Raw genomic sequence first — 27,439 nt, 5'->3', positions numbered from 1 at the left:
AATCAAACCCATTGCCATCAGGTCAATTCCGACTCATAGGGACCCTACAGGACAGAGTAGAACCATCCCGTAGGGTTCCCAAGGAGCTGCTGGTGGATTCGAACTGCCGATCTTTGGTTACCAGCCAGGCTCTTAACCACTACACGCCACCAGGGTTCCAAAGTCAATATTAGAAATTTTAAAGAAATAAAGTTTTCAGTTTATGAGTGGTTTTACAAATACTTAACATCAATATACCAACTTGATAAAGGTAAAACAGTTGAATTTATTAATCTAAAAGTTATTTCATGTAAATATCCTTATTACCCCTGTAATTTTATGACAAAGCTTGCTAAGAGCTAAAAATTTCTCAAATCTTTTCTTTCATGTTAATAGCAGTGATTCTTATCCCTGGTTACTCATCAGATACACCTTTACTTTTTAATACTGGCCAGGAGCTTTTGGGCATTTTCATTTTTTAAAGTACAATACTAATGGTTCTAATCTTCACATGCGATAAGAAACACTACAGCATTCCTTTGTCAAAAATACTCATCCATACACAGAGTGTAAAAGCTACATTGCTGCTATGCTAATACATGGAGTCTCAGGACAAATTGTTATGAACTAAGTCAATTCTATCCTGTACCTTCATACTAAAAACCTACATGTTACTGATGCTGTTCACTCAAGTTCCTCCAAACAAACCCAAGCAAATAAAAAAGATAATCACATTTGTCTTAAATAAAACAGTCTTCCCCTAATTATTCAAAATAGCCTGTCTTTAAAAACAAAATGTATTTCCTTTCACCCAAACTCCACTTCTGCCTTCTATTTTTGTAAACTTCAATTAACATTTTTTTCTTTAGCTGCTTAGTATGATTATTTCATAGTATTTATTTTTGAAAAGCCTAAGCCTATGGACACTGACAAAAATAGTGTGGGTCTTTATTTCAATTCAATGAAAATAAAGGCACATTCATGTTATAGTAAGGTAATCCTAATATTTATGCCTTAAAATGATGAATTCAATCTTTAGTTATTTTTGTTATTTATTATTTAACAGTAAATTATTAGATTACGTAAAACAGATTATATTTAAGTATTCAAGAATTATCTAGTACACTTTATGAAATAAACATTCTTAAAAGGAAAAATGCATGAAAAAATTTTAAAGGCAGACAGAGTCTGGATATTCACATATATCTAATTTTAAATTGGTTATATATTTTAAAACAAAATAAAGTACTAGGAGACATAGTAAGCTATTCTGGAACCTTTGTAACGAAATAAGTTCACTTCATTTATTTCTTGGCACTGTTAGTAACATATATGCACAAGACACTTTAAGATTAAATAAGCTATAGATAAAAATACAGTTCATACATACATGATGAAGTTGTAAAATCAGCACTTCTGTGGCTATAATCCATAAGATTACTAATGGAGGAATCTGCTCTCCTCTCCAAATCTCTCCTCTCTCTCATTAAGTCAGTTCCAAATGATCCAAGTACCATTGATGAAGATCTGGGAACTTGACTATGTCTCCAGGAAGGATCTTAAAATAATTGAAGAGGTTTTAACTCAGAGAGAGTGTTCCAGGTTTCTGATGACAACAAATCTCCAAAAATAAGAGGACGGCTATTATTATTTATTATGGAAATTACCATAGATTAAATGGTTGCAATCAAGAGTGAAATCCAGCAAAACAAAAAATTATTCACTAATGAACTCATCAAATACAATTATTTCCTATTAAAAAACATTCTTCTCTGCCTAACAGTAAAATCTGCTTCAATGATATCAGTATCTTAGTTGTGCCCCGTAACATCTGACCATACAATGTAAGTATGATGTGAAATGATTACAGATCAGGGCAGAGTATCCAAACTTTCCGAAAATAAGTATCAATATACCACAATATCAACCATTTATAAAAGACATGTCTAGGAAATGTTTTTAACATATATCAGATCTGGCTTTCTGAGTAAAAATTTAAAAATCTCTTATAATAACCAGTAGGATACATGTCTTTTTTAACATTTTGATTACTATACATAAGCTATTCTAATTAAAATCTGCTAATATCCTGTTTGAGGACATCTGTACCACATTTAGAACAAAAACTAAATTGGTAAGTTAGCACTAACTTAAAGTAAGATTTTGGACACTCCACTACATTTCTCGCCCCGTCTTATATGCACTCTACTTGTTAACCCAAACCTAAGAACTATGCTACTTCTTGGGAAAAGGGCTTTAGTCCGAAATTCATGTATACTGTCTCTCACAAATATGTATACATTGTCTCTTACCTGACACTGCATTTAAACCATTTCCAACATTTCTCCCAGCTGAGGTAGACGTACAGTTTGTACAAGAAAGTTTAGGTCTTTTTGAATCATGATCCTGTTGCTGGTTTTGCAATCTTGAGCGTGCTCCCTGAGTGATCTCAGATTCATTATACCATGTAGAATGAAATGGCGATGCAGATGCTGATGTAGACTGAAGGTTTAAAAATAAATAAATAAAAGAATAAAATGCTAACATTCAATATTAAGTTTAATCTATAATGCTCTAATAATTTCCCAAGGACCATTCATTTCTCAGAAGGACCAATTTTTCTACCAGGTAGGTTTTTCTCCTAGTCTTAGTTCCCTTTTACCTACGTGTCCCTTTATACGTTACTATATTTGTACTTTGCTTGGCTATCAATCTGGTTTAGACTACGTCCTTTAGGTAACTGTACGTGGAAACCCGGGGTGGTACAAGCAGTTACGTACTTGGCTACTAAGTGAAAAGCTGGCAGTTCCAATCCACTCAGGGGTATCTCAGAAGAAAGGTCTAAGCAATTTACTTCTGAAAGACCACAGCTATTAAAAATCTTATGGAGTGCAGTTCTACTCTGAACATGGGGTCGTCATGAATCGAAATTGACTCAGCAACCAGTTGCTATTGCAACTGTATACAAACACTAGATTATGAAACACTGAAGAGCAAAAACTTTATCATCATTTTGCTTTACTGGTTTAATATTTCAACCTCATGAAGAACTTGTTTCCTATTTTTAGAGGGGAAGAGAACATTGAGAACAGCACTAACATATAAACTGATTGTGAAAACCCTACTATGAAAATGAAATTTAACAAGTAATAAAAAAATTTATCCTCACTCTGATGCCTATTCTCAGGAATAGCTACACAACACTACAAAGGTATGTTTAAAAACAAAAATTCCTAACATTTGGAATTTCTTCATTAGTGAACCAAGAAAAAAATCAAAACAATAGTTTAAAAACTCCCTGCTCATGGTTTCCCCTTTAAACATATAAATACATGTATATCAAAAAAGCACTCATAACACAACAGTCACTCACAATGCTCAAACTATTTTACTTCTTCTTAATTCTTTAGTTTACTCAATGTAATGTATATAGGAGGAGGAAATAATGTTTTTCTTAAACATACAGGTTTAAATAACAGGAATATTTCAACCACAATTTTTGAAACTTTGCCTTCATTGCAAAGCTCTGAACTGGACATATACACATTGAAACTAAGAAAGACACATTTGGCATATAATCTCTAAGTTGCTTAAAGACGCTAAGGATCCCTAAAATAAAAGACACTGAAAAATATTTTCAAATTATGCTGCCATGTAATTAAAGTATGTGGTAAACAGTTTATTTTATTAAAGAGGTGTTATTTTGCTTAACGAAAAGAGAATGCATCATGAGCCATAAATTCACTCTATTTTAATCTAATAATCATAGGATAAACATGATAGCACAAATACGTACTCCTTCAAAGAGCTCTAGAGTACAGGCAACAAATAATAATAAAAATATAATAGAAAGTATGCTTTAAGTTTTCCAGAAAATAAAGAGCCTAACTAGGTCTGAGGCAATCAAGGATGCAGAGAAGGTGACACTTGGGAGTTCATCAGGCAGGCAATGGATGAAGTATGAGTGGACAGTATGAAAAGATGTACAAACCATTCTACATGCAAATTCTTCTAAGGCATTACTAGTTACCCGATCTACTATGCTTCAATTATGAGAAGCATACTGCACGTACTCAGGAAATGGCAGTAGTTCGTGGGACCTTTGGTGATTAAACTTTACATATAGTATATATATCATATGGAAAAGCAGAAGACACAAGACCGGAAAAGCAGGAAAGGGATACATCAGAATGAAATACACAGCATTTCACCCATCCTCCGCTCAGAGAATATTTTGCTAGTTGAAACTGGCACTCTTCAGCTTAGCACAAATTGGGCCTCAAAACCAGACACCAAGTACACAGAGCCCCTATCAATGAACTAGAGTGAGCAAAAAAAAAAAGGAATTCGTCAGGTATCATTATTAGGATATTAGGGATATTGCAAATGGTTAAACATCTAGCTGAAAGGTTTGAACTGATCCAGAGGTGCCTCAGAAGAGAGGCCTAGAAATCTGCTTCCAAAAGGCCATGCTGGAGAACAGTTTTATTCTGCACATGTGGGGTTGCTTTGGGTCAGAATCGACTCAACAGCAACCAACAACAACATTCTGCAGGCCAGTGGTTGTTAAGACCTTTGGATTTAGAGATGATCCCCGCCCCCCCAATTTAGATTGGAGGCTACACAGAATTTACTACTTTTCTTTTGACAAGTAGGACATCTAAACTAGTGAATCCCACCTAACCCTATACTCAATTTTAAAACAGGCATTTTATACCCTCCCAAAACTTCAAGGATATAACCTCAGAATTAAATAGCAGCTATATATTATCCCAGAGACAGCAATGCTGATTATCATCAGTATATGGAAAGAATGTTTCGACCAGTTTTTCTGCTGGTTTAAGTTCAGAATCAAAGCTTTTCCTGCTTTCTACCAATCCAACTCTGTCATTGTTCAAATAACTTCATTCTAAAGCAATCAGGTTTTCCTTCTTCGGATCTTTTTTTTTAATAACAAATATTGAATTTATTTAACAATATAAAGTTAATTATGGTTGTTCAGAGCAATTATATTCTATACAACCACTGTGAATACTGAATTAGCAAATATTGATCCAATGCTCCTGGGGGAAATAAAAGCTTAGGTTCCTGTGAGCCTCTGCTCACATTTCTATACAGAATAGTAATGCAGCTAGAGTCCTACAAGAAACCAGTAAACAAGGATTAATCACTTTACTGTTTTAGAAAATAACTAAAATCTTACTTTTGATGCAGCTGCAGGATGTGTGATGGGACAGTGTGTGTGTGGTTATACCTCTCGACCTTGGCTTGTACCATGAAAACTAAGGGAGAGGTTGGTAGATTGTTGAAAACTTGCTCTTTCGTATAACCCTTTTCCTGTACAGCTCTGCATTAAAAAATTCTTCTACAGCCTCCTGATCTGCACGATCTGCCTTGCCAGCAAGTTTAATTTTTTCCCATCAGTATATCCTTTTGAAATGTAGAAACCAGCTAGTGCTAGCCAAGAAGGGTTTAACATTTTCCAGACCATGGGTAATGTGCCCGTAAAATTCTTTGACTTTTAGCCTCACAACAATACTATCCACTACACCTTTTTAAATTGGGTGTCTTCACATAAATTCACAAGTTTAGTCAACTTTTCCATCTTTCCCACAGCTTCATCACACACTATAGATGTTACTTTAGTAGTTCCGGAACAGCCTCATGAGTAAAGTAAAAAAAAAAAAACCCATTGCCAACGAGTCAATTCTGACTCAGAGCGACCCCACAGGACAGAGTAGAACTTCCCCATAGGGTTTCCAAGGAGAGGCTGGTAGATTTGAACTGCCGACCTTTTGGGAAACAGCCACAGCTCTTAATTGCTACGCCACCAGGGCTCCAGTCTCACGAATATTGTTGTTTTTAGGTGTGTCATCGAGTCAGTTCCAACCCACAGTGACCTGACATACAAGAAAACGAAGCCTCATGAATAGATCGGTATAATTTCTTCAGGGCTCCTGCTTTTTCTGGGTGGACCATATTACTGATTCATTAACAACGAACTCACAGAAAACAGCACTATGTAACTCATGCCTGAATGAAGAGGGAAACCCTGGTGGCGTAGTGGTTAAGTGCTATGACTCCTAACCAATAGGGTCAGCAGTTCAAATCCACCAGGTGCTCCTTGGAAACCCTATGGGGCAGTTCTACTCTGTCCTATAGGGTTGCTATGAGTCAGAATCAACTGATGGCAACGGGTTTGGTTGTGGTTTTTTTCTAAATGAAGAAACCACTTTTTGCCGTAAAGTATATCACAGTCTTTTTTTGCTTAAGAACACCACACAGCACTTCAACTTGGGGGTCATCTTAAATAGCAAAGTCACCAACAAAAAGCACAAACACGCATAAAACATGGCACTGAATAGACTGCGAAAAGGACACCTGTTTACAGAATGAGAGCCAGAAAAAAGGCAAAGTCTTCTTGTTTGACGTCAGCTGGAAACACGCTTGTTCAGAGGCTCAAAATATTTTGCTCCCCTGCGCATGTCTGTGAAAGTGTCATATGAATATTGATTTTCAGGTTACGTATACATTTTAGCAAGTAGGCAAATTTGTAAATATGGAATCACCAAATTGTACCTATTTTATCTCTTCTACTATCTAGAACTATTGGGAGGAAATAAAATCAGAGAATGATTCTGTCTTCAAAACATACTGCCATGCACATAAGATACTTAAGTAGTTTATTTTTATTTGCTTGTGCTTATTACTGCCCTTCCAAAATCTTTTCCAGTTACAACCTTGTTCATGTTTTTGTAACAGTTTTATTGAAATATAATTTACATAACCACATACTATACAAGTCATCCTTTTAAAGTGTACATTTCAGTTGTTTTCAGTACGCTCAACCTTCATTATTCCTGGATTCCCTATTTATGGATTTGCCTGCTCACTAAAATTTTTGTGACCCCAAAATCAATACTCGTGCCCATCTTTATGGTCATTAAAAAGCATGAGGTAAGGGCAAATACAAATTAGAAGAAAAAAAAAGGATATGTTTAATTCTTCCTATTGAAAAAAAGGGAAAAGCGCCCCCCAACTTCCATTTTTTTAGAGCATTTACTTTAGAGAACTTTTCACTGTAAATTCTTCCTCTGCCTCTTTGAGATGTATGTCAGTCTTTAAAGGTTAAGTAAGACTCTGGCCAATTTTACAAACCAAGAGTGTTTCCTCAAGGGCATAAAGGCCATCTCTTTGAAATGTAATCACTCAAGGAAGATAGTACTGCTACCTCCAGGTTTTCCAGGAGGACAGGAACGTAATTTGAGCTGGTGCTTGGCACCAGCTGAAATCCTACCTCCACCCGAAAAGACAAGAGAAATATCCTCCTTTCTTTGGATAAAGGCAATCAGGAAACACAGGTGGCTATTCTAATTACCAGGTAAATTTAGGATGAACTATGTATGACAAATGGTACTGTCAAGTTCTCTTATTTGACTAGTTTGACATGCCTGAAATGGGTATTATCTGCTTGGCCATAAAAAAAGAGTAAAATTCCCTTCTGCCTTTCCAATCTCTTTAATGGATTGTCTGTGGTGCACACCACATTCTGGTTTAATGCTTACTTATTCAATAATAAAACCGTTTTCTTCCTCTTCTACTTTTGTGGAGAGTTGGCAGATTTCGTTTTTAATTACGCTTACCAACAACCATTCAACACTCATGTTTCCAAGCTGAGGTCGAACATAGTGACTCTCTGCTTTCTTTTTTCAGCTCTCATCCTGTGAACAAGCGTCCTTTTGTGGTCTATTCAGTGCCCTTTCTTGCATTTTTTGTGGTTTTCTGTTGGTAATTTTTCTGTTCAAAATCGCCCCCAAGCATAGTTCTGAAGTGATGTCTAGTGCTCATAATACAAGACTGTGAGGTGCCTAAAGGAAAAAGCATGTGTTAAATAAGCTTTGCTCAGGTTTGCGTTATAGTGCTTTTTCCTTGACTTCAAGGTTAATGAATCAACAACATATATTAATTTAAATAAAGCATCTTAAAACAGAAACACACATAAAACAAGGTTATATATTGACTGGTTGACAAAAATGTCACCAGATGCTCACAGGAACCTAACCCTGTGTTTCCTCTAAAGTTCAGTTTTCTCTCATTCAGTGTTCCCCGGCAACTTTACAGAACATACCTAGCGCAAATGACGAGAACTGGTTGCATATTCAGAATTGTGCAAACATCACACCGTCTAATTTTCCCAAAAGAAACACCATACCCATTTATCAGTCATTCTCCATCTTCCTCTCCCCCTTTAATCTACTTTATTTCTCTATGGATATGCCTATTCTAAACATTTGGAACTAGCTTCTTTCATTTAGCTCGACTTAAAGGCTCATCTATTTCGCAGCATGTGTCAGTACTTCACTTTTTATAGCTAAATAATATTTGACTGTATGAATGTACCACATTTTGCTTACCCATTTATTAGCTGATAGACATTTAGGCTGCTTTTACTTTTTGGCTATTATGAACAATGGTATAAAAAATGCTATGAACGTTTGTGTATAAGATTTTGTGTAGACGATGTTTTTAATTCTCTTGGGTATATATATATACCCAGGAGTTTAACTTCTTGAGGAACTGTTGAACAGTCTTCCAAAGTGGCTGTACTACTTACTTTACAATCCCACCAGCAATGTATGAGGGTTCCAATTTCTCCAAATCCTTACCAACACTTGTCATTATCCTTTTTTTTTTTTAGCCATTCAAGTAGATATGAAGTGGTATTTCACTGTAGTTCTGAACATGTCCCTAATGATTGATGGTGTTAACCATCTTTCCATGCGCTTATCTGGCCATTTGTCTATCTTCTTTAGGGAATGCTTATTCAAATCCTTGACTCAATTTAGTTCTCACATTTCTTTCAACAATGTTTTGTAGTTTTCAGTGTAACAAGTCCTATACTTTTTGTTGTTAAATTTATTCCTAAGTTATTTTTTTCTTCCTGATGATATAAATGGAGTTGTTTTCTTCATTTTTGGATTATTCATTGCTAACATACAGAATACAATTGATTTCTGTACGCTGATCTTGCATCCTGCAATATTGCTGAACATGTCCTACATAGCTCTAATAGTTTTTTGTTGTTGTTGTTTACTTCATCTTTATTCTCTAAATTCTATTTGTATACCTTCAAACAACCAAACTGTTTATAGGAACTGTAAGAGAAATAAAATCACCTCGTATTTTCCACGCCACAAATAAGAGATTAGATTTCGGTTAATTAGTCTTATCAATCTAGTTATATTTGCAAAAAGGCTTCCAGAATATTGACAATCAAATGAAGCTAAGAAAGGAGTGAAAAGTTAAATATTCATTTGAGTTTCACGGAGTTCTCTTTCTTTCATCTACAAAATGTCCAGCCTTTACCCAGAAGAGACTGGGCTCCTGGAGCAAGCAACATTTCCCAGGAGTTACTTTCAACTCAAAAGGCTATCTAGTGAGTGAATTGTATGGTATGCAAATTATATCTCAATAAAGCTGCTATTAAAAAAAAAAATCTTTCTAGCTGTTCTAATGAGTTTCTTTCTGTGGCCCTTTGCCTTGGTTCTTTAGAAAAACAGTGGGAGAGACTTTTTCTCTAAGCCCTGAGGAATTACCTTTACCCTAGCTTTCTACCCCACAGAGTTTGTTACTTTTGATTGACATTTCCTGGGTAAGCTGTAAACAACTGGATGGTTTAATAATTTTGGTCTGGCCCGGGCTGCAGCCTGCCCTGTAACTGACTGGTTTATTACACATCTTGCAGGGATTGGTCAGTATACTAATGCAGATGAAGTGCCTATAGTGTCCTATGAGTCCTATGCAAATGAGGTGACTGTGGCCAACCAACAGGGGGATTGGTCAGTTTCTGGCCCTCCCTGAAACTGTTACAGAAAAATATACAAAAGTAACATAAAAAATTACATATTCACAGAAAACTACCAAATTTTAACTTTAACAGTATGAATTACAGGGATTATATTTTCGTTTCAAAATTATCTAAAATTTTACTTACTGTCACCAAACAGGTAAGAATTTCATTCAAATTTTAACAAAAATTCAAAGATGAGTAACAAAGATAAGAAAGATTATTAACAGATGCAGCCCCAGCTTTTAAAGGGCCAAGAACAAAAAGTTATTTAGGAAATCAATTGTTTGGAACTGAGAATCTGCATTTCCCCAAAGAAACAAGGCTATCCAGAAGTCTTGGATTCTTACAGCTCAAGAATATTACATACTAACCATGTGACTGGGAGTAAATTACTTAATTTTTCCAGATTTCAGATTCTTGATTTATGAAATTACACAAATATATGCCCTGCTTAAGTAAAATTAAAAGTGAAAAATGTTCTACAATATGTCAAGCTGTGAATGTAAAAGCTTCAGCAATTTTTAAGAAATGTTCCCTCCATATTTAAAGGTTCTTTGGACCGCTGGTGGTGCAGTGGTTGAGAGCTATGGCAAGCTATGGCTGCTAAACAAAAGGTTGACAGTTCGAATCTACCAGTGGCTCCTTGGATACTCTATGGGGCAGTTCTACTCTGTCCTATAGGGTCACTATGAGTTGGAATCAACGCCAATGGGATCACTCATTATAGGGTCAGGAAATGATAATAACAGTATCAATAGCAATCACAATTATTCGTATTTGTTGTTAAGTGCCGTTGAGTCAGTTCCAACTCACAGTGACCCTACGTACCAGGGAACAAAACGCTGCCTGGTCCTGTGCCATCCTTCACTATCATTGTTATGCTTGAGCCCATTGTTGCAGCCACTGTGTCAATCCATCTCATTGAGGATCTTCCTCTTTTCTGCTGACCCTGTACTTTATCAAGCATGATGGCCTTCTCTAGGGACTGATCCCTCCTGACAACATGTCCAAAGTATGTAAGACACAGTCTCACCACCCTTGCTTTTAAGGAGCATTCTGGTTGTACTTCCAAGACAGACCTATTTGTTCTTTTGGCAGTCCATGGTATAGTCAATATTTTTCGCCAACACCACAATTCAAAGGCATCAATTCTCCTTCAGTCTTCCATGTTCACATGCATATAATGCAACTGAAAATACCATGGTGTGGGTCAGGCGCACTTTAGTCTTCAAGATGACATCTTTGCTTTTCAGCACTTTAAAGAGGTCCTTTGCAGCAGATTTGCCCAATGCAATTTATAATTGGTTAACAACATCTAAACCCTTAGTAAGGAGTCCTAGGGGCGCAGTGGTTAAGCACTCGGCTAACTGAAAGGTTGGCGGTTCAAACCCACCAACTACTCCATGGGAGAAAGACATGGCCGTCTGCTTCTGCGTAAAGATTACACCCTTGTAATCTGTGGGGTAGAACTGTGTGACAGTTCTTCTCTGTCCTCTAGGGTCGCTATCAGTAGGAATCAACTTGACAGCAATCAGTTAAACCTTTATTATATGCTAAGCAGGGCTGTTCTAGGTGTTCTGCAATTATTATTACTCTTAATCATAACAATAATGGTACAAGAAAAGTACCACTGCCACCATTTGACAGACAAGGAAACAGAAATAAAATACATTGCTCAACATCATATAGCTGTTAGATGAACCAGGATTTCAGCTTAGGTAGTCTGATTCAGAACCCATGGTTTTAACCACTCTGTTTTAAAATTCAACATTTATAAAATGTTATCAAAGCTTATTTCAGTAATTTTACAGAAAAATGGGAATGCAGGTATTCTAATCCGTGAACCAGTAAGATTAAAGAAAAAAGCAAGGACATAAAAGTGGATTCCACGAATGGTCAAGTATGGCAGTTTACATTACAAACTATATGTTTCTTCTCCTTATGGCTATTCATAGAGCAGATTTACTTTTAATCAGGTCACAAATGAAGCAGTACAAAGTAACGTAAATATTAATGAAAAGTATATGCTAAAGAACACAGGAATTTCAGTTTCTAAAAAAAAACTACAAAGCAAAGCAGACAAGGAATAGTTCATTTATGACTGGAACTATTTCCATAACACATAAAAAAAAAAAAAGCCATTTAGAGCTACTTAAAAAAGCATTAAGGTGATTCCTAAGCTTCACAAAATTGATTAATCAATGAAGCTGAAAAAAACTATTCAGTTTGGCTTTTGGATATTTGAAAGCAATTTCTGAATTTATTTTACTTTGGTATTTAAACATATTAAAAAATTTGCAACAGAATGAATTCAATATTGATGGGTTACTACTACCTCCTCTTAGGTGTGGTCATCTCATAGTCATTAAAATATTATTTAAGTGATTTTTTTATGTCAGTATTTGTTTAACTACCACAACAAAAAATGAGACTTTTGGAATAATCTATTACATTGATAAAAAGTGAAAAGGAATGGTTTGAAAAGAGTGATATTTTTAAATAAATGTCAATATATTTCTTAAGTATGTATGAGACATTTACAACCTAAAATATTATTATTAATACTATAACAATGATAATAAAAACAAATGCAGCAGCAGCTAACATTTTTCTAGTGCTTAACGTGTGTGGCACTGTTCTCATTCAATACATGAATTCATTTAACTCTATGAGGTAGGTGACATGGAAACTAAGACACGAAGAGGTTAAGCAATGTGCCCAGGTTCACAGAGCTAGTAAACGGTGGAGCAGAGTCCAGCCCAGGAAGTATAGTCTGATTTCAGAGTTTGTATTCCTCACAAATAATCTGTATGATAAATTTAGACAAAGACAGGTAGATACAGTTTTATAAAGACATAAATAATAGAAAAAAAAACAAAACAAAACACTGTGCCCTTTGTAAATCATAAATATTTAAGCTACAATATTCCTACAAAATGCAAAAAAGTGTATGACTCTGTACCTCTGGCAAGTGTACCTGTCTAGTAACAAAATAAAAAAATACAATATGAATCAATATTTAGAACAAGACCAAGGAAGTAGTTCATATAAAGTCAATTAACAAGTGGGTATTAGAAGAATTGCAGAGAAATGATATTTTTACTTAGATCTTTTTATGAATAGTTTATAAAATGCTCATTCCTGTACAGGAATATTTTTAAATGAGACTTTGTTATAGATCTAATGATATATAAATACTCAGACTCAAACAGAAATTAGAAATAATATTAATTTTCATAAGATTGTTTTAGATTCAGTTAACTTATCAGACATTTACAAACCAAATGTTATTTAATTAGCCAATAATGCAATGAATTTAAATTTAAAAGATGGACAACATAAATTGTATTACACCTACACATCAAGCCCTCTGAGCTTTGTACAATTTTATATTACAACCATTGTGTTACAACATAAGAAATAATTAAAAAAATCAGCCAACATGCTGTTGGTCCTAAGGAAGATTAGCTACATAGTTAATCAAAATTAGCATCGTTAGCTGGTGGGCGAATCAGTGTACACTGGTTATTAACAATAAAACCCAAAATTCATCTAAAAACTATCAGCGATGTACCTTCACAAAAGGACAGCCTATTAGTTTATAATCACCCACCATTAAAAGCAAAATGTTTAGAAGTCAGGTTCTCAAGGAAATGTACTTAACAGCAATCATTATTCCATCACTGCTTTGTGTATATGCAGAGAAAAGCCAGATGAAAAAGTACAATGTGAGAGAAAAGGATGCAGTTTTTGGTTTTTCGGAAAGTCTTCCACAGTGACTAGTTTAGTCAAATATATACTTAAACTGATATATTTGAAAAGTATGATGATTTTGTACAAGGCCACAAGCACCTATCTTTAATTCTGAAATTCAGAAAGTTAAGTTTTTTCATGAATATCATGCAAATGCATTTGGTGGTAAAATCTGACCTCAACTGACATGCAACTAAGTCTTTATGGACTTGGGGTGAACAGTCACTCGTTTTGCTGCAGGAATATCAACATGTTTGATTGCAGAATGCCTTAGCTGAGAGTTTTACAGGTTACTTTTTAAAAAACGCAAAAAACACATGGCTGCAAGGGTTTTGAAAAAGAGGGACTGTGAATATACATTGCAAATTAAGATCTTACCTGATATTCAGAATCCAGTCTAAATGAAGAGTCTCTTGAGTGATAGGTATCATTTAAACTACTTCCTCTGCTTCCAGACATCATCCTGCCACTTAAAGAGCTGGAGGGCTGAACAGAAATTCTTCTTGGGATCCTTGAAGGCTTAGACTCCATTCCTAAAATTGCCTGTGAAAGGCAAATTTTGATTAATTGCCTTTGGGAAAACATGCAAACCTTCAATTCTTAATCCTTCTTAATCATCTACTCAAATCAAGAATTAGCCATGCAAATTAGTTAACTATATCTGGCTTGGCAAGATATAAAACTTCACCATGTTGCCTCTATAAGGCAGAGGTCTGAAATCCATAAAAGGTTCTCTACTATTCATAAAATGAAACAAACACTTTAAAAGGGAACGAGGAACTTTCAGGTCTGTTTCCAAGCCTGGGTTCTTTTCCCTACCAAATTTTGTCTCTATATAGAATCCTACATGAATTTTGTCCGTGATTCTCTTGCTCTTCTTAACTATTAATGTCCAATGTGTATACTCTGAGCATTAATGATAATGTACTATTCGCATACCCCTCAACGCAACGTTTAAGTCGCTGGGTGGTGCCAACAGTTTGTGCTCTAATTAACCTACAGGTTGGCAATTTGAACCCACCCAGCAGCACTGCAGAAGGCCTGGCAACCTCCTTTGGTAGATTCCAGCCAAGAACATCCTATACAGCAGCTCTACTCTGTAACACATGGGGCCACCATGAGTCAGAATCGATTTGACGGCAATGGGTATTCTATATATTCAACATAACATGATGTCCTGAGTAGTAAAAACAGTTAACGTGCTTAGCTGCTAACCAAAATGTTGGAGGTTCAAGTCTACCCAGATGTCCCTTGGAAGAAAAGCCTAGCGATCTACTTTTGAAAAATCAGCTACTAAAAACCCTGTAAAGCACAGTTCTACTCTGATTCATGTGGGGTCGCTGCGTGTCTAAATGGACCTGATGGCAACGAGTATTCTATATATTGAACAAACATGGAGTTCTGCGTGGTAAAAACAGTTAACGTGCTTAGCTGTTAACCGAAATGGTCAAGGTTCAAGTCCACCCAGAGGCTCCTTGGAAGAAAAGTCTGGCAATCTACTTCTGAAAAATCAGCTACTAAAAGCCCTATGGAGCACAGTTCTACTCTGACACACGTGGGATCTCCATTAGTCTGAATCGACTCGATGGGCAACTGGTTTCAACACAACATGTGCTCACAGGCCTTTGTATGTGCTTGGAAAGTTTATATATCCCCCATCCAATTCCTGGTTATTTTTGTAAACACTCTTTTTTTTTCTGTGTCCTTCCCCTTTGTACATACTTTTATTAAGACATCATATCACCTTATGCTGTAATTTGTTTACCTGTCTATCTGCCCTTCTTTTGGACAGAACTACTTTACGTACAGGCAGCCCCTGACTTACAATGAACTGCAGTTATGACCATCTGCTTTTTTTATATGTATTAAAAAATATTTCTCAGTTTATATGTAATTTTCCAAGCCCCAAAGGCAAGTAAAGACAGGATTTATAAAGAAACTGATAATAATAAAAGGCAAAAAAAAAAAAAGTATATTCAACTTATGTCAGAACCCACTTACAACAGTTGTTGGAATGGAACCCCAGCATAAGTTGGGGACTATCTGTACTTTATCACAATTGTCTGGAATACAATAAGTACTCAATAAGCAGAAGTTGAAATGTAATGTAAGGATGAATGCATTTTCCTTTTACTTCCCATTCTTATAAAATCTCTTAATTTGAAGTGCCATCAAGTTGGTTAGGTGCTGTCAAGTTGGTTCCAACTCATAGTGATGCCATGTACGACCTAACAAAACACTGCCTGGTCCTACACTATTCTCACAATTGTTGCTATGTTTGAGCTCATTATTGCAGCCACTGTGTCAATCCATCCTCTATTTTGCTCACCCTCTACTTTACCATGTGTCATGGATTGTGTCCCCCCAAATTATCTGTCAACTTGGCTAGGTCATGATTGCCTTGTATGATTGTACAACTGCCTACCATTTTATGTGCTGTAAATCCCATCACTATGACATAATAAGATGGATTAGTGGCAGTTATATTGATGAGGTCTACAAGATTAGACAGTGTCTTAAACCACTCTCTTTTGAGATATGAGAGAGAGAAGCGAGCAGACACGGGGACCTCGTGCCACCAAGAAAGCAGTGCTGGGAGCAGAGTGTGCCCTTTGGACCTGAGGTTCCGGCACTAAGATGCTCCCAGACAAAAGAAAGACTAATGACAAGGACTTTCCTCCAGAGCCCACAAAGAGAGAGAAAGCCTTCCCCTGGAGCCAGTGCCCTAAATTCGGACTTCTAGCCTATTGGACTGTGAGAGAACAAGTTTCTTTGTTAAAGCCATCCACCTGTAGTATTTCTGTTATAGCAGCACTAGATGACCAAGACACCAAGCATGATGCCCTTCTCCAGGGACTGGTCCCTACTGATAACATGACCAAAGTACAAGAGACAAAGTCTCGTCATCCTCACATCTAAGGAGCATTGTGGCTGTACTTCTTGCAAGATCCATTTGTTCATTCTTCTGGCAGTCCATGGTATAGTCACTATTTGTTGCCAACACCATTAATTCAAAGGCATCAGTTCTTCAGTCTTCCTTATTCATTGTCCAGCTTTCGCATGCATATGAGAAGACTTAAAACACCATGGCTTGAGTCAGACACAACTTAGTCCTCAGAGTGCCATCTTTGCCTTTTAACGAAAGAGGTCTCTTGCAGTAGATCTGCCCAATGCAATACACTGTTTGATTTCTTGACTGCTGTGTCCGTGGGCGCTGACTGTGGATCCAAGTAAAAATAGTACTAACTCACTGCCATTGAGTAGATTTCAACTTACAGCAACCTTACAGAGTAGAATTGCTCCAGAGGGTTTCCAAGGAGCAGCTGTGGATTCGAACCGCCAACCTTTTGGTTAGCAGCTGAGCTCTTAACCACTCCACTGTCAGGGCTCCCAAAATAGTAATAGTTAAAAATACATACATATATATATAGCAATAGTTGATATTGAGTATTATATGCCGAGCCAGTGGCAGGGGATTCTGTTTACTTACAGTTCATTTAATCTTCAAAACAACCCTCTTAGGTAGGTAACTATATTATCTCTACTTTAAACATATGAAAACTGGCACTGAGAGATTATGTAAGTCGAACAAGGTCACACAGCTGTGAAGTGTTTCCCATACGTTTTCAAAGTTTTTTTATAGTATGGGAGAATGATCACAATATTTTAAGTGAAAAAGGCAATCTATAAAACTACACATGCAGTATGATTCTAATTATGCAAAAAAAAAAAATGAAAGAGGAACTTGGAAGGAAATAAAGCAAATTTGACATATAAAATGTAGAATTGAGCAACGTCCCCTTTTATAAATGTTTTCTTCACTAGATATTCCCCGTCCCACAACAAGAATAACTACTTGGTGTCTCACTTTTAACAAATAAAAACAGAATCCTACAATATGTAGTCTTTTGTGTCTGGCTTTATTTGCTCAAGATATTTATAAGATTTATCCATGTTGTTATATGTGCTTCTAGTAAACCACTCTAATGGGTTTACATGGTATTTCATTACATGAATGTACTCAATTTGCCCTTTTTATTATGAATAAAGGACTTAGAATGAGGCCTCTAGATACCTGAGACACCACTAGATGTGAGAGTAGAAAGACAAGAAGTACAAAACAAAGTAGCAAATAGAAAGAAAGCAATAGGTACCACCATAATCTCTTCAACTTCTTCCACAGTCACAGACTTTGAAAGTCAAAATTCTATTGATTTCCTTATTATCTCAGTAGGGAACTGGAATTCAGACAAGTACAGATGCACATATTCAATCTAAAGCCTAGATTAGGTACATTTGCCTTATTAAAACATCCAAACGTAAACATTTAAGTTATCCCATTTTCAGCATGCATACTCATTAATTTATTGACTCAATTTTGGACTAATCAAATCTTTTGACCTTAAAGTTACTAAAAAAGAATTCCCTTTTATAATGTTTGCCTTATAAACATGGTATTAAGCGATGACAGAAAAAAAAAGTCAAAGAGAGCAAAAACCAAAAAAGACATGGTCTACATATACTATAGTGGAAAACCCTGGTGGCACAGTGATTAAGAGCTACGGCTGCTAACCAAAAGGTTGGCAGCTAGATTCCACCAGGCACTCCTTGGAAACCTTATGGAGCAGTTCTACTCTGTTCTACAGGGATGCTATGAGTCAGAATCGACTGGACGACAATGGGTTTGGTTTTTGGTTTTATGCTGTAGTGGGAGGTATACGACAAAAAAAAAAAGACACTAAATTAATAAAAAAAGTTTTAACCATGAAAAGAAAAGAAGGCCACGGAAAGCGAGAGATTTCAATATATATTTGGAAAATAGAAACCTGGAGAGGTAGAACAATTCATCAGAGAGGATGAAGCTAACTATATACACCCTCGGTACCTAGAAAGGTAGGACTGGAAGCAAAGCATCTGGCCTTATAGCACCCTAGAAAAGATTAAGACTTGGAAGGAGAAGATGCCATAAAAAAGGATGGTCTACGGGACTGAAAAAAGAGTTGTTAAATTAAAATCTGTATTTGGAGCAGTAGAACCCCAGATTCTTCCCCTAGCTCTATCTCCCCAAAGACAGGATATTTATTCTCTGTAAAATCAGAATCTCACTGGCAACTTTTCTCCCCTAAATGTACAATCATCTCAGGAGAGGGGAGCTAGGGAGAATGATAGATAGAAGGAATATAGTAAAATCTATATACTTAATGTTGAGACCTAAAGACTCCCTTTCCTGGTTTGCTTTTACAATGCTGTCAGGAGACTAAGGTATTTTCCTTGGATCACCAAAGAACACCAGAGGTAAAATTTCTGGATACTGAGACTTGGAATGCCCTCAATTAAAAGCTAGTTTGCCATTTGACCACCCTACCCTCCGACAAAGTCCATCAGTCTCCAAGAGTTTCTAATCAGCTTTTTAAGAGATTCCTCTGATAGACACCAAGGATCACTAGATACCCAAGAAAGGCCTTCAATATGAAAGACCAAAACAACCAACCAAAAAAAAAAAAAAAAAAGGAACCTAGAAAAAGCAGATTATCCCCTAAAGGATGAAAAAACATTCATTCATAAAATAAGGACCAGATGTTTGACAATGCAGAGTACAATAAAGAACCATGGAAATTCACAAAGTGATACACTGAAATAAACTCAACATAGGAACTGGGACAAAGTTGAGGAAACCTCCCAGAAAACAGGACAAAAAAGAAGTAGAAAATGTAACATGCAAAGAAAAGAACTGCCCAGGGCAATTATCATTTGACTATGGTTATTATTCAGCTCTGGTGGCACAGTAATTAAGATCTCGGCTGCTACCTACCAGTCCAGTCCTTCCTTGGAAACCTATGGGACAGTTCTACCCCTCCTATATGGTCACTGCAAGTCGGAATTGACTTGACGGTAACCAGTTTGGTTTTTCTGGTTATAGTTATTGAGAGAAGAAAGAAAGTAGAAAGGAAACTACCAAAGTACTAAGTTTTTTTTTCTAGAACTGAGGGACACAAATCTCCAGATAAGAGTACTCAGCAGGATCAAAGAAAAAAGACCAACATCATCCAAAATATATCATCTTGAAATTTCAGAAGACCAGAAATAAAGGAAAGATCTTAAGTGTCCAGGTGGAAAAATGGGTCAAAAACTAAGGAAAAGGAACTGGAAGAGCATTAAAACCTAAGATAATGAAGCAAAGCCCACAGTACTGAGAAAAAAATCTTAGCCTTGAATTCCAATCTAGCAACTAAGTGTGAGGTAGAGAACACAACATATTTTCAGACATGTAAGGTCTCCACAAAAACAACAAAAAACTTTAGGAAGCCAATCAGCATGCCCTAGGAAAATGAGAGTGTAAAGCATGAAAGAGCAAAACACAGAAACCAGGTAATAGTTACAAAGGAAAGGAGAATAGTATGAAGAAAGCATAGGGGGCAATCCAACCAAAATACAGTAAGACCACAAGACCACAATTAATGAAAGGAAAAGTTCTAAGGAGATAGAGAGAGAAATGGTTACATGGAAACATTTCATTGGCACCTGACAGAAATTATAATTGGGAACAAAAAGCTGAGTGTACAGGCCACAAAACAATTGTAAAAATTAATTTTTTTTTTTAAACTCAGGGAAAATAGTCATTCAAGAAAGTAGGCAAAATTTTGATTGGGTGAACTCTAATATTTACGAGCTCAATAATGTCAACACAGACTGCAAGGTGGATCAATTTTGCTACAAATATGGCGTGGGATGGAACTGGATGGAAGTAAATATGATAGCAATAAGGGAAAGACAACAGAAATATATTAAAAATCATGAAACAAGAGTTAAACACATCATTTAGAAACATGAAGGTTAAATCCTAGAAGACACAGCTTAAGAGTTGAGGGTAGCTTCCTTTGGAGAGTGGGATTGTGGTGAAGGGTGGGGCAAGAGTTTGCTGTTTTATTTATAAGTTAAAAAACCAAACCAGTTGCCTCTGAATCAATTCTGACTCATGGCAACTCCATGTGTTTGTAAGTAGAGCTATGCTCCATAGTGTTTTCAAAAGCTGTGGTCTTTTGAATGTAGATCCAAACTCTCAACCTTTCAGTTAGTAGCTGAGCACTTTAGCAGTTTGCACTGCCCAGAAACTTTACTTATAAGTAGGATAACCATATTTCCCATGTTCCCAGAACAGTCCCAGTTTATGCCCCCCAAAAGTCCTAGTTTAGGTTCATTATACTGTGACAATTATTAATAGTACCTGTGTTGTCTCTCAAAAGTGTCCTGGTTTGGATGATAATGCATATAATCATCTGACTTAGAAATCTTACTCATAAACCTTTTGTACCATCAGGTTTTCATAAACTATGTAAATATTTGGTATAAAAAATTTTTTTCATTAAAAAAATAAAGAGGTGAATTTTAAATTGCAAATTTAAAGAATAACATACATTTAGAGAAAGAATAGTAGAAAACATGGAAAAGCCCATAAATTATTCAACAACTAGGTTTGTTACTGTATCGAGAAAACTACAGAAATACTAAACAAGGGACTATATTTGTGATTTGAGGATTTTAAGCAGGGAGACGAAATGCTTTCTGAAAGATACAGGTCTACAGTTGGTTCTTTCACAACGGTAACAATCCTTAATCATATTTCTCATAGTTTACTTTGACCATTTATTGGTAAGTTAATTCTTACTTGCAGACTTACTTGCAGGATAAGAGAAGCTAACCTAGTCAGAAATCTGCTCGAAGCAAACCTCTTGAGATGAGACAAAGAGGCAGAGTCCTATGAGAGACAAAATTTATACCACATGAAACTATTTTTGGCAACCCCACTACATAAATTGATTGAATTTTGACAATGTAGGTGGATACACAAAAATATCCTAATTTGGTTGCATAAGCTGTAGGTCAAAAGCATAAAGAAATAATGAAAAATCAAATGTGCAGTCCTTGAAAAACTTCTACCAGACCACTTAGAAAGTTCTATGATCTTTTCAAGCTCATTCATTTAATATAGTTTCCTGAATGCTTACTAAGTGCTAGGCACTATGCTGAACAAAGAGGTGAGGTGTGGTACAACACTGAACACAACTAACTGAGAGCACCTGCCCTCAATGAAGTTGTTGTCTGGTAGATGACAAATACACTACACAAATAACCACATAATTTAAATAACTGTTAAGTCCTATTATAACTATGGAAGCCATGGTGGCGTAGTGGTTAAGAGCTACAGAATCATTAAGAGCTACATCTGCTAACCAAAAAGTCGGCAGTTGAAATCCACCAGGCGCTCCTTGGAAACTCTACGGGGGCAGTTCTACTCTGTCCTACAGGGTTGCTGTGAATCGGAATCAACTCAACGGCAACGGGTTTGATAAGGGGTTTCATTATAACTATACAGACTAGTAGGAAAAAGGTATTCAAAGCTTAATGTTTTAAACCAAAACAAAGTGTACAGTACAAAAAGCAGTTTATATGTATAATCTTTCTTCAGTGGTCTCCTAGTTTTCTTCATGTTTGGTGAAGTAGAGAGGCAGTAAGGGCAAGGAGACCCTCGGTGAGACAGACTGGCACGATAGCTGTGGGACTGGGTAAGTTTCGTTCTATTGTAACCTAAGGTTGCCATGAGTCAGAGCTGACTTGACAGCAATCTATCTAGTTTCCTTCTGTCACTAGATAGTGTTTTTTACATTTAGATTTGATTCCAAAGTGGAAAGTCGGGATCTCTTTGCATGTTTGATGATAATAATTTATTACCAGTGTCAACTTCATGTATGTACAGCCTGTGCAATCATACAGGGCCCTGCGCTCATTTAAAAACTCTGCTGCTGAATCTTGAAAATTCTTTATAATTTTACCTTTGAAGTTGTGTTTTCTAAGTGAGGTATAGGATGGTGGAGCATGAGCTTGAGCAGAGAAGATACAAGCATGCCCACCATACCTTCCACTTGATTTGTACATAGCATTCGTGGTTGCTATGCAGCTTGCCTCACAAGCTTAACTTGTGCTTAAATTCTACCTGTTTTGAGCCCTGCTGAACTATGCTTCCAAGGTCCACTGGAATTCTGTGCTCACGTTGCATAATCAACAACTGTTAGGACGTAGTGGAGGCACTGACAGCCCAAGAGGTGACACTTTGTTTTACCAAAACTTGTTTCGAATGCAGAAAGAAAATGGTGAGCCAGAAAAATTTTAAGACCAATATTTGAGATTTTCACTTTATTAAACTTTACAACTTTTGAAATGCAGTCCTTTGGATGAAGACTCTCTAAAGTTGATATTTAACTCAAGACTTTACCTAACTAGCCTTATTTTATCTCTTTTGAGTGTGTCCAAATCTTAAAGTATTTATTAACAGTGGCTAACATAAAATAACAGAAGTGGAAAGTGGGTATTCATACCAACTCCAGAATTTATGTAGTTACGTCTATCTCACAAACGTATGGATTATAAACTTCTCAAAACTATAGTTACCTTTTTTGGTTAGGTAATTTCACTCTATAAGGATTCCTAGGAAACTCTCTGAAGAGCTCTTTAAAAAAAGTTCCTGTTTTCGGTGTTCTGTTGATCTCTATGAAGGATCTTCGGACAAAAAAAAAAAGTTTTTGCTGCCCATAAACAGCACAATTTATATCTATTCTGTGGAAATAATCTTGTCTTATACTTTAAGAAGTCTAGGTAAAAAGCTTAAAGGAATTTTGTTGTAATGCAGAATGCTAAAATTAATTTTGTACTTGATTTAAGCTGCAAGTTACCAAAATTTGTCACATGTTAAACACAACTGAAAATACATCTCACAACTCATACTACAAAACAAAATTTAAATTTAATCTTACAATGATTTCCAGCTAGATTTTACTCAGACATCAGGCCTACTCTAGGTAAATCAACAAAGTTTGTCTCTACTACCAAGCTAGGACTTGTCTAAAGGGGAACTCATCATTAGCCCAAATACTTTCATTTGTATTTTCCCAAACTTTCAACTGTTTCCCATTACTTTAAGGAGGAAGTTCAAATTTTTTGGCCCAGCATCCATGACTCTAATCTATTTTTTCCAATTAATTTCCAATTACCACCTTAAAAAAAAACCTAGCACCAGTTCAACTTTTTAAAAATAAGTTGTTACTGAACACCTACAACATACCAGGCATAGTACTCTAGGAATATAGTAACAAGACCTAGCTCCGGAACTCATATTTCTGGGGTGGGAGAAGTGGGGGGAAATAAATAACTAGCCAACTCTGATACAAGTTAAACATCAGAGGTATATAAAACACCATGAAGAGAGTCTCTAGTTCTTGATAACAACAGATCATTCAAATGAATCCTTCCCTCAAAATGATAAAAGAAGGTAATATGTAAACAGTCTTGTCTTAAAAGCTTTGAGGCCTGACAGGATAATAAGGATTACTAGACCACTAAGGGAAAATGGGAAGCTAGAGATATCCGAGACTACAAAAGCTGCTTCTGCCCTGAGGACATTTGTAGATTTCTAACAAATTCAAACGTAAATTTTGCCAGTCCCATGGTGGGAAACCAAAGCTTAGGAGATGCAAAAGGTGAGGAATTTAATAGGTCACTTCCCCACAATAAGCTGGACTCCAAATGGCTACGACCTCAGGTAAGAGTTAAGCCACAAGTAAACTAGCTCTTGCACAGATCTGCAGCCCAGGATGCTATTTCCTGGATGGTAACTGAAAGCTCAAACCTGATTTTCGTTTAAGGTAATTCCAGCATAATAATCCACCAGGCAGAAGCAAACAAATCTTCCTGAAGAATATATCTTCATGCTAGGCCTTAAATTATTTCTACAAATAATTTCTCACATATAATGAGCAGGGGATAATCAAGTGTACAATGAAATAAGGCATCATAAACAAGGTCATTGAGACACAACAGACAAGAGAAAAAAAAAGACCAGCAAAAATGTCAAATCAAGTATTTCAGGCAGATTAAAAAACAACTATGCTTACAGTGGTGCAGCAGTTAAGCGTTTGGCTGTTAACCAACAGGTTGGCAGCTTGAACCTACTAGCCGCTCCATGAGAGAAAGATGTGGCAGTCTGCTCCCAGAGAGATCACATCCTTAGCAACCTATGGGCCAGGTCTACTGTCATACAGGGTCACTAAGAGTTGGAATTGATGGCAACAGGTTTTGTGTTTTCTTACGCTCCCAGTGTTTAAATACAGAGAAGCTTGACAATAAATGCGAGAAACAAAAAACTGTCAAAAAAAAAAAAAAAAAAAAAAACCTGGAAAAAAGGCTAAAGAGAAATTTTAATACTAAAATATATAATAACCATAATATATAAATGATACCACAAACTTAGATATATCCAAAATAGAGCATATTCTGTAACACAATAGGCCTGAACTCTTCAAAAGGTCAATATTATGAAATCAAAACTGTGGGAGGACTGATCTAGTTTGAGACTAAAAACACAAAACCAAATGCAATGTATTAATTTTGGATTGTAATTCAAAAAGATAATTAACAGAAAATCTGAATATGGAGTGGGTTTTAGAAAATATTCAAAGAATTGTTAATTTTCTTCAGGATAACAGTTTTGAGGTTATATATGATTGTCCATAAACTTAGACGAGATACGCTGATACTTTAGTGTCATGATGCCTGCAACTTATTTTAAACAGTTCTGAAATAATACTTGGTATGGTTTGAATTGTGTCCCCCTCAAAAATGTGTCCCCTTGGCTAGTCCATGATTCCCAATATTGTGTGACTGTCCACCATTTTGTCATTGGATGTGATTTTCCTATGGGTTGTAAATCCTACCTCTATGATGTTAATGATATGGAATTAGCAGCAGTTATGTTAATGAGGCAGGACTCAATCTACAAGATCAGGTTGTGTCTTTAATCAATCTCTTCTGAGATACAAAAGAGAGAAGCGGAGCAAACACAAGCAGAGACATTGGGGACTTCGTATCACCAAAAATGTTGTGCCAGGAGTAAAGCACAGCCTTTGGACTCAGAGTCCCTGTGCTGCGAAGCTCCTAGACGAGGGGAAGATTGATGACGAGGACCTTCCTCAAGAGCCTACAGAAAGAGAAAGCCTTCCCCTGTGCTGGCACCCTGATTTTGGACTTCTAGCCTACTAGACTGTGAGAGAATAAATTTGTTAAAGCCATTCACTTGTGGTATTTGTTACAGCGGCACTAGATAACTAAGACAATAAGTATTTCAGAAAATATGTATATATAAAGACACATGTTGTTGTTGTTGTTGTGTGCTGTCAAATTGACTTTGACTCAGAGTGACCCATTAGGACAGAGGAGAAATGCACCACAGGGTTTCCTAGGCTGTAGTCTTTACAGGGGCAGATTGCCAGGTCTTTTCTCTCAGAGCTGCTGCTGGGTTTGAATCGCCAACCTTGCAGTTAGCAGCCTAGCATTTAACCACTGTACCACCAAGGCTCCTTAAAGCTATGTAGATACAAAGCAAATATGGTAAAAAAAAATAACTCTCTATAATAACTTATAAAGCCAATTTTTTTTAGCCTACCAAAGAGCAAAGAATGCAAGACAACCAGATGAACTGGATTCCAAAGGATGACAAAGTCCTTACACAAGGAGAGATAGGACAAAAGTGATCCCCCCAAATGGGACAGAAACGGCCACTATAAAAACTGATAAGGGCCAAAATTTATGAAATTCTTAAGTTCCTAAAGGTCAAACACTGGCTATTGTGACAGTTTAGAAGCCCTGGGAGTTCCAGACACAAGGGGAGTTCTATTTCCACAGGCCTTCACTGAGTGCTCACAAGGGCAGTCAGGAGGCCTGAAAGAGTCTCCCTCTCTGTAACACAACCATGAATGGCCAGTTTAAGTTTGAAAGACAAACAAGAGCACCTGGAGAAACCCAACCATGCTCAAGGATCCTGCAGGAGTGTAAGATGGTGGTCAGCTGCTGCTGGGAGAGGGGCAGGAAACCAACTCTCAGCATGAACTTTGCACAGATAGAAAGCAGAAATCTGCGACTAGTGCGGAAGGGATATGAAATCCACCTGTACTCTAGACCCTGTAACAAAGTGGGTAAGGAAAAGGGCACAAATGTTGGGAAAACCTCACCTCTGAGAATCAGGCACACAGAGCCGGTCTAAAACTGGAGAGGGCTCAGCAGAACTAGTAACCCCTACCCTCCAACCATGAGTTTGTCGAGGGAGGGGCAGGAGCCAGAAAGAGAATCTCCTCTGCAGTGCAAAAGTACAGCTGAAAGTGCTACAAGAATTGAAAGAAATCCTCCAGCACTACAGGCCTTATACCAGTCTAGGTAATTTTAATAATGCACTGTCGTAGAGTCAGTTCTGACTCATAGCAACCCTATAGGAGTCTACTATGGGAGTAAAACTCAAATCCAGCTCAACTACAGACTAACCTAACTCAATCCACCATACTAACAGCCTCACAAAATTAGAGTGTGCCCATATTCAGACACATAGTATTTATCTCAGTCTCTACTGCTTTATTTACAAAACTTGGCATTCAATCAAAAATTTTAAGACATAGAAAATTTAGCTGACCCTGGGTTTGGCAATGACTTTTTAGAGACAACACTAAAAACACAATCAAAGGGAGAAAAAAATCGGTAAGTTGGACTTCATTAAAATAAAAAATTTCTGATCTGGGAAACACACTGTTAAGAGAAAGAAAAGACAAGCCACAGGCTGGGAGAACATCTCTGCAAAACATAACTGAGAAAGAACCTGCACCCAAAATATGCAAACAACTTAACAATAAGAAAGCAAACAACCCAATTAGAACATGGGGAAAAATCTGACCAGGCACCTCACCAACAAAGACGTTGTTGTTAGGTGCCACTGAATAGGTTCTGACTCCAGCCACTCTGCATACAACAGAATAAAACGCT

General features: G+C 36.6%; 1 protein-coding gene across 4 annotated transcripts in view; it reads right to left on the bottom strand.

Annotated features, from left to right (window-relative positions):
• Positions 1–27,439, bottom strand: part of MARCHF7 (membrane associated ring-CH-type finger 7) — a 51,208-nt gene that overhangs the window by 18,057 nt on the left and 5,712 nt on the right. For all 4 annotated transcript variants that reach the window (XM_049888804.1, XM_049888806.1, XM_049888807.1 and 1 more), the window contains exons 2-4: positions 13,961–14,125; positions 2,292–2,481; positions 1,370–1,537 (exon numbers count right to left, since the gene is read on the bottom strand). In XM_049888804.1, coding sequence (XP_049744761.1) covers positions 1,370–1,537; positions 2,292–2,481; positions 13,961–14,113 — 511 coding nt within the window. In that variant the 5' untranslated portion in view covers positions 14,114–14,125. The remainder of the gene's footprint in view (positions 1–1,369; positions 1,538–2,291; positions 2,482–13,960; positions 14,126–27,439) is intronic.

Source organism: Elephas maximus, chromosome 6 (genome assembly GCF_024166365.1).
Source record: "Elephas maximus indicus isolate mEleMax1 chromosome 6, mEleMax1 primary haplotype, whole genome shotgun sequence".
NCBI classification, from domain to species: domain Eukaryota; kingdom Metazoa; phylum Chordata; class Mammalia; order Proboscidea; family Elephantidae; genus Elephas; species Elephas maximus.
The sequence above is the reverse complement of the archived record's forward strand: the minus strand, read 5'-3'. Positions and strand labels throughout refer to the sequence as shown.